The sequence below is a fragment of the Montipora capricornis genome, chromosome 13 (genome assembly GCF_036669925.1).
Source record: "Montipora capricornis isolate CH-2021 chromosome 13, ASM3666992v2, whole genome shotgun sequence".
Lineage (NCBI taxonomy): Eukaryota > Metazoa > Cnidaria > Anthozoa > Scleractinia > Acroporidae > Montipora > Montipora capricornis.
Genome location: NC_090895.1, coordinates 754,164 through 761,663, shown reverse-complemented (window position 1 = coordinate 761,663; position 7,500 = coordinate 754,164). Strand labels below are relative to the sequence as shown.

Genomic DNA, 7,500 nt, shown 5'->3' with positions numbered 1-7,500 from the left:
GAATTCGAGGTTTCAATTAAAGTTACTAATCCGCTCGTGAGGAGAGTTGTTGAGCAAGAGCATCAGCCTCCAGATGCCTCAGAAATTCGAACACTGCAACTGAGCACAGGAAAACAAAAAGATGACTGTCTAAGTGAGAGGCTAGAGCAGGTGAACAGCTCCCAGCCGACAAAAGCTAAGAGGGCTGTTGAGTTAGCTACAGAGAAAGGATCATCAAATTGGTTGACTGTGATTCACAAAGAGCTAGATTACAATCTGAATAAGAAGGAATTTAGAGATGCAATCAAGTTACGATACGACCGGGCAATAACGGACACACCAATGATCTGCGCATGCGGTGTTCAGTTTAGCGTGGATCACGCAAGGGTATGTCAGCGCGGCGGGTTCATTATCCAGTGCAATAACAAAATTCGTGAGTTGGAAGCAGAGATGCTAAGGATGGTCTGTAATGATTTGGAAGTAGAGCCAGTCCTTGAGGAGCTCACTGGGGAGACGTTTGGATATACACGCCCAAGGCTTTTGGACGAGACAGAGATCTGCACTCCAAATAGACTCTTGCAGAGATTTGTCTCCTAAGCAGATCTATAAGAAGCATGAGAACGAGAAGAAGAGGCAGTATGCGGAAAGAGTAATGGAGATCGAAAAGGGGACGTTCACTCCCTTAGTTTTCACGACCACAGGCAAAATGGCGGATGAGTGTGTTAAGTACCACAGCAGACTTGCGGAGCTAATCGCAAATAAGAAGGGAGAACGTTACTCATGCGCTATTTCTTTGATAAGATCTAAAGTTCCTTTCGCTATCGTACGCTCTGCGACACTATGCTTGAGAGGCAAAAGATCCAGAAGACGACAGCTAGACTTCGTTGATTCAGATTTACAGATCGAAAGCATTTTTTTTTTTTTTTTTCTTTCAGAAGTTTTATTCATTTAACTTGAAATTTTCTTCTTCGATGTCTTAATTTAAAACCGCGCACCGATGGCTCAGTTGGTTGCATCGGGCTGTCACGCGGGAAGTCGCGGGTTCGAGCCCCGGCCAAATCAACACTCAGGATCTTAAAATAACTGAGGAGAAAGTGCTGCCTTTGTAATTTCATCTGCAAATGGTTAGACTTTCAAGTCTTCTCGGATAAGGACTATAAACCGTGGGCCCCGTCTCACAAATATCTTCTATATTCATAAGTTCCCTGTGGGATGTTAAAGAACCCAAGCACTATTCGAGAAGAGCAGGGGATAAAGTCTCCGGTGTTGTGGCTGTCCTGTTTTCTCCCGCAGAAGTGGTCTGCTTGGTGGGGATGTCTCTAAAAAGGCTTGTGCTGTATGAGGCTACCTGAGCAGAAACAGCCACAAGTCAAAAACGGACTTTGCCAAGTGCTGGAACATGTAGATGTTAAAACACTGTGCTTGCTGCAAGAGCTAGTTGATCACATCTGAGCCGCAAGGAATGTATTTGCGAAATCGTTATTGACACACACACTGATTGTACGCTTATGATTTATAATTAATTCTTAATGTTGTATAGTGCTTCCAATCCTTACTTTTTTCCTTTTTTTTAAAAGTTGAATAGATTGTATATTATTTTATTATCAAAAAATAACGATAAAATGACAATAACAATAATACTACTACTACTAATAATAATAATAATCGTTATTATTATTATTATTATTAGTGATTTTGAGAAACACAGACATGTAATAAAAACAAGCGATATAATGTTAAATTTACGACTGCTCGGCAATCTCATGACGCCATTATCAGGGTGTTGGAAATGAATATCCGAGTTCATAAAATATATAAATTCATCCAAATTTGCATAAGTAAAGAAGAGCTAGAGTAAGACTCTAGCGCGGATAGAATCTGTTTGCAAGTTCAGCCGTGGTCTTAATTGTTTGATGTGAAGCATTTCGTTAACGGCACAGTCCAATTTGTTCATGCATTTCTTCAACACTCTAAAGTAGCTGAGGAGGTCCTCAGGGACAACACCCGCGTAGTCTTGATCATAATGCTTGCGCACAGAAGATGACGCATTATAATGGCCATCAATGGGTGTGTGTAGATGGCCACGTGTGTAGCCAACAGCTACCTGCCTCGCATAGGTTATATTGAAATTGGTACACAACGCACTGTTGATTAACCAGCTGTGGTCTTGGCCAAGTTTTTGACCGACAAAGACGGGTTGGACTGTAGTTTGGAGCTTGAGACTTAAATGTTTCAACTGAATCTTAAATGGTATGACTGCCCGAGTCACGTCATTTCCCACCCTTTCTACCGATGCCTGCGATGGATGCTTGTCAGTAACTCATGAGTTGACAAAGGGATTAATGGTAGAGTTGATAAGGTGTTGGGGGCACTTCAAACATGAGAACAGGGATCTTAAGCGTTCACACTCCTCCGAAAAATAGGCTCAAGATGAAGACAAACGATACGCGCGATCAAGCATAGTTGTTCATAAGCTTCGTTTGTATTGGTTGTCGACGTGTTTATGATAGTGGAGAAGTAAACCAGTACTGGTAAGCTTCACGTAGACCTTAATCTCGATCTAAACATCTCTTAAGATTACCTTGTTGATCTCTTGAGCGTGGCCACCAAGGGATAGTTGTTCCACTTTAATGGTGCCATGTATGATATGAGCAAATGCACTGAATAGCCATGGGGTCCCTCCTCGAGCCTTTGCTTGCTAACGTTTTTATGTCATCATTGGAAGAAAAACTGTAACTGGAACGAAAGCTCCCTGCTTATTACCGCAGATACCTTGACGACACTGTCACTGTTATGCCTTTTATAAGTACAGCTACGGACTTCCTAAACACGTTTAACCACGCCCATCCTGCTGTCAGTTTTAGGCCTGTCCAGATTCTGCTCGGCAACTTTTTAGCAACTTTTAGGATTTTGAGGACCTTTTTTTTTAGAGAGCAATTTCTAGCAACTTTCCGAAAAACTAGCACTTTTTTGGTAACTATTTTGAACCAAAATGCTGAATAACTCCCCCTTTTTTCAAATAAACAAGTTAAAATTGTCTTGGTTAAAATTCTAAACATCTTTCTAGTAAAACTAATATTTTTACCCTTTAAATGGTTATCATATGGACGTGGTAATTAATTACAAGAATTGGGTTTGGGTAGCCTCAACCTCGTTGCCAGGGCTTTTCCCTTCTCGTGGGGGCGCCCCCCACGAGAAGGAAAAATCCCTGGGAAGGAGCTTGTTACACTTGCTGTCTAACGTTTTGTAACTAGCCACTTAGATTCAACCAAATGTTGCCTAATTTTTTGTAACTAGTCACTTAGTTGTACCTTAATGTTGATTATAAAACAATTGTTATTAAAATTAGACATGCTGTATTAAAAATATAAAAATATTCGAGCAACTTTGCGAAATTTTTGAGCAACTTTTGAGCAACTTTATGGCATATTTCTTAGCAACTTTTCAGCTTTTTCGGAGCAGAATCTGGAAAGGCTTAGTCAGTTTTACCATAGAGATTGAAAAGGATGAAATGTTTCCCTTTCTCGGCACCCACCTCCTAAGCCGAGAGCCCCAAATCGAGACTAAGGTCTACGTGAAGCCTACCAGTACTGGTGTACTTCTCCACTATCATAAACACGTCGACAACCAATACAAACGAAGCTTATTAACAACTATGCTTGATCGCGCGTACCGTTTGTCCTCATCTTGAGCCTATTTCTCGGAGGAGTGTGAACGCTTAAAGTCCCTGTTCTCACGTTTGAAGTACCCCCAACACCTTATCAACTCTACCATTAATCCCTTTGTCAACTCAAGAGTTACTGACCAGCATCCATCGCAGGCATCGGTAGAAATGGTGGGAAATGACGTGACTCGGGTAGTCATACCATTTAAGATTCAGTTGAAAGATCTAAGTCTCAAGCTCCAAACTACAGTCCAACCCGTCTTTGTCAGTCGAAAAATTGGACAAGATCACAGCTGGTTAATCAACAGTGCGTTGTGTACCAATTTCAATATAACCTATGCGATGCAGGTAGCTGTTGGCTACACACATGGCATTTCGGTAGAAATGGTGAGAAATAACGGGAATGGGAAGTCGTACCGGTTGTTCAAAAGCCGATTAACGCTAATCCCAGAATAAAAATTAACCAAGGAGTTTATTACTCTACTACTAAATGCTGTTCAACGTTCATATTTAGCAAAACTTTACATTAGAAGAAGTCAATCTTGAAAAACAAAAATAAGCAAAACAACCTTTTACCAAAAAGTTGAAAACATGAAACAACAGTTTACGCTAATCCTGGATTTAGCTAATCGGCTTTCTAACAACTGGGCCCAGGGCCCAGTCGTTCAAAAGCCGATTAACTCTAATCCCAGATAAAAAATGAGCCAAGGGGTTTATTTCTCTACTACTAAATGCTGTTCAACGCTGATATTCGCCAAAACGTTACATTAGAAGAAGTCAATCTTGAAAACCCAAAACAGGCAAAAGAAACTTTCACCAAACAGTTGAAAACATGAAACAAAAGTTTACGCTAATCCTGGATTAAGTTAATTGGCTTTCAACCAACCGGGCCCAGGATTCTGCTAACTTTGTTAAGACTCAGTTGAAAGATTTAAGTCTCAAGCTCCAAACTACAGTCCAACCCATCCTTATCAGTCGAAACATTGGCCTCCAAGAATGCGAGACCAAACCACAGCTGGTTAATCAACAGTGCTTTGTGTGCCAATTTCGGCAATGCAACCTGTGCGATACAGGTAGCTATGTGGGCTACACACGTGGCCATCTACATACACGCGTGGATGGCCACAATATTACGTCATCTTCTGTACGCAAGCATTATGATCAAGACCACGCGGGTGCTGTCCCTGAAGACCTCCTGAGCTGCTTTAAGGCCCAGTAATACGGGTAACATTCTTCTTGCAACTTGTCATGCAACAATGCTGCGTTGCAAGTTGAAATGGTTTGTTGCGCGTATTACCACCTTCTTGCTCAACAAATTTTTATCTTGCAAAAAGTACAATTCGGTTTTACTTTGTGCAACATGAAAATTTGTTGCGCAAGAATGTGGTAATACGCGCAACAAACCATCTGAACTTGCAACGCAACATTTTTGCACGACAAGTTGCAAGAAAAGTGTTGCCCGTATTACTGGGCCTTTAGAGTGCTGAAAAAAATGCACAGAACAAATTGGACTGTTTCCGGTTAACGAAATGCAATTAAGACCACGGCTGAACGTGCAAACAGATATAATCGGTGCTTAAGTCTTTGGCTGTGTTTTCACGACAGCCGTTGTCTCGCTTAACATTCCTGAAAATGGTTTGTTTGCAGACTTTGTTCAGCGACTTAAAAATGATACGTATTTTCACAGGTAAGATTCAATGAGGATAGCGCACGTGCCAATGCAATAATAAAAATAATAAAAATAATAAAAATAGCACGACTGTTGTATTTCCGATTTGGTTGAAAGTAATTGCCAACTCGCTTAAGCTACCTGGTTTTGGTGGCTTAAATTTAATGAGAATTCTATTGAAATTTGCCAACTCACTTAACTATGAGCGAGTTGGGAAAGGAACTGTTTTTTTTCACGGAATTTTCGGTTGTCACTTGCTAAGCGACCTGACAAACCGCTTGTGAAAACACAGCCTTTGTCTAACTCAGCTTCACTTATAGAAATTTGGAGTATTTTATATCTATTATGAACTCGCATATTCATTTCCAACTCCTTGATAATGGCTTCGTGAGGTAGCCGAAACGTCGGAAATTTAACATTATATCGCTAGTACGTTTTTACATGTCTATTATTAGTATGGCAGTATACAAACTTCTGGATGCCCAGACCTATAAGGCCTGATTGGGCGGCAAACCGTAACCAATCAATGCATATGAACTAAAAATATAATACATAATAACGCTAACATGACTAATTCTAACGTATTTGTATAAAAACTGAAAAACTACATCTAAATATGTATCTTTACAAATAAATGATGATAAATATATATGATTAAAATAAATTTAAAATGCCCTCCTTTGATTATTATTATTATTATTGTTATTGTTATTGTTGTTATTGGTTGGTTGGTTTACCTGGTTTTTGCTTCACTCCATACACCTCTGTCCTCATACAAGCAAAGTGGCTTGTGTGCTCCTTCACCACAAAACGTAGCCACCTTGTTATTAGTACATTGCTAAGAACATTTTTCTTTGCTGTATTCCCGTCATTATCTCCATCGAAAATCTAAAATGCAGGAAAAAAATACAATATTTCTGCTTTTTGATGGTAATTAAGTTACAGCGGTTTTAAACATCGAACCTAATACAGTCGCGCCAAATTCAAAAGACAAAACAAATCATCAGCTTAATAGTATGCAAATAATGCAAAATACATTAAATTAATTTATGAATTGAGTTCGGCGCAACGATAGCACGCCGTTTGAAACCAAGTCGTGCTACTGCCGTGCGCCACGGCAAGTCCCGCCGTGCTAAGTAGTCGTGCCGATCCTAAGTTAGCCGTGCCGCGCTTAATGGTTTCAAACGGCGTGCTACTGCCGTGATTAAATCGAAATGACAATTTCATTTGAGTTCGGCACGGCTGTAGCACGACGTTTGGAACAGGCCTTAGTCTACTAATGTCTCTTGAATATATGAATGTTTGTTTGCCACACAAATAATAATATTACAAAGGCAATCAATAATAAGAATAGAGTCATTAATAAAAGAAAGGATGGATATTACAATAATTGTGGCGAGGAGACCCCAAGAAACCACCGAGCTTATAAGAGGGGTCCCCGTCATATGCTTATCATTAATCTAAATAATCTCACGCAATGCTTGTGCGGCATAACTAACTCAGTTTTTTTTTTTAAAGGAACCCTAACATATTTTTCTTAAAGTTTAGATAACTAGATGATTTAATAATTGATCCAGGAAGAGAGTTCCAGATTTTTGGACCTTGATAAAGAATTGTAAATTGTTAGATGCTAGTGCAACAAAAATGTAGCCGATAATTGTTGGCTGTTCTAGTACCGCAATTGTGCATTTGTTGGCTTGTTTTAAATAAATTCAAAAACATCGGAGGCAACAACTGATTGTAATAATAAAACATAAACTTAGAAAATTGAAATGAATTTATTGAAAAATGTCCATGATGCCTAGTTTCGCAAATAAAGGAGCAGAATACGCTCGGTAATCTGAATTTGTTATTGCTCGCACAGCACGCTTTTGCAAGTAAAATATCCTATTTAAATTGGAGACATATGCAGAAGACCAAGTGGAATTACAATAAGTGATCCAAGGATAAATTAGTGAATTGTACAAGGATAGCTTGGTTTTTGAAGAAAGGTAGAATCGAGATCAAAATATAACACCAACGGATTTTGCGATTTGCTTTGATAAAAAACTTATGTGACTCTTCCAAGTAAGATGCTCATCAAGAAAGACACCCAGAAATTTGAATACGTTTGTTTGTTTTAGTAATTGAATTCCAAAGAATATGTTAAAATCATCATTAGGCCATCCCCTTTTTTTTTCGTTTACCG

General features: G+C 39.3%; 1 protein-coding gene across 1 annotated transcript in view; it reads right to left on the bottom strand.

Annotated features, from left to right (window-relative positions):
* LOC138029190 (neuropilin-2-like) overlaps window positions 1-7,500 on the bottom strand; it is a 68,719-nt gene that overhangs the window by 7,894 nt on the left and 53,325 nt on the right. Inside the window, exon 3 of the mRNA XM_068876897.1 lies at window positions 6,050-6,200. Coding sequence (XP_068732998.1) covers window positions 6,050-6,200 — 151 coding nt within the window. The remainder of the gene's footprint in view (window positions 1-6,049; window positions 6,201-7,500) is intronic.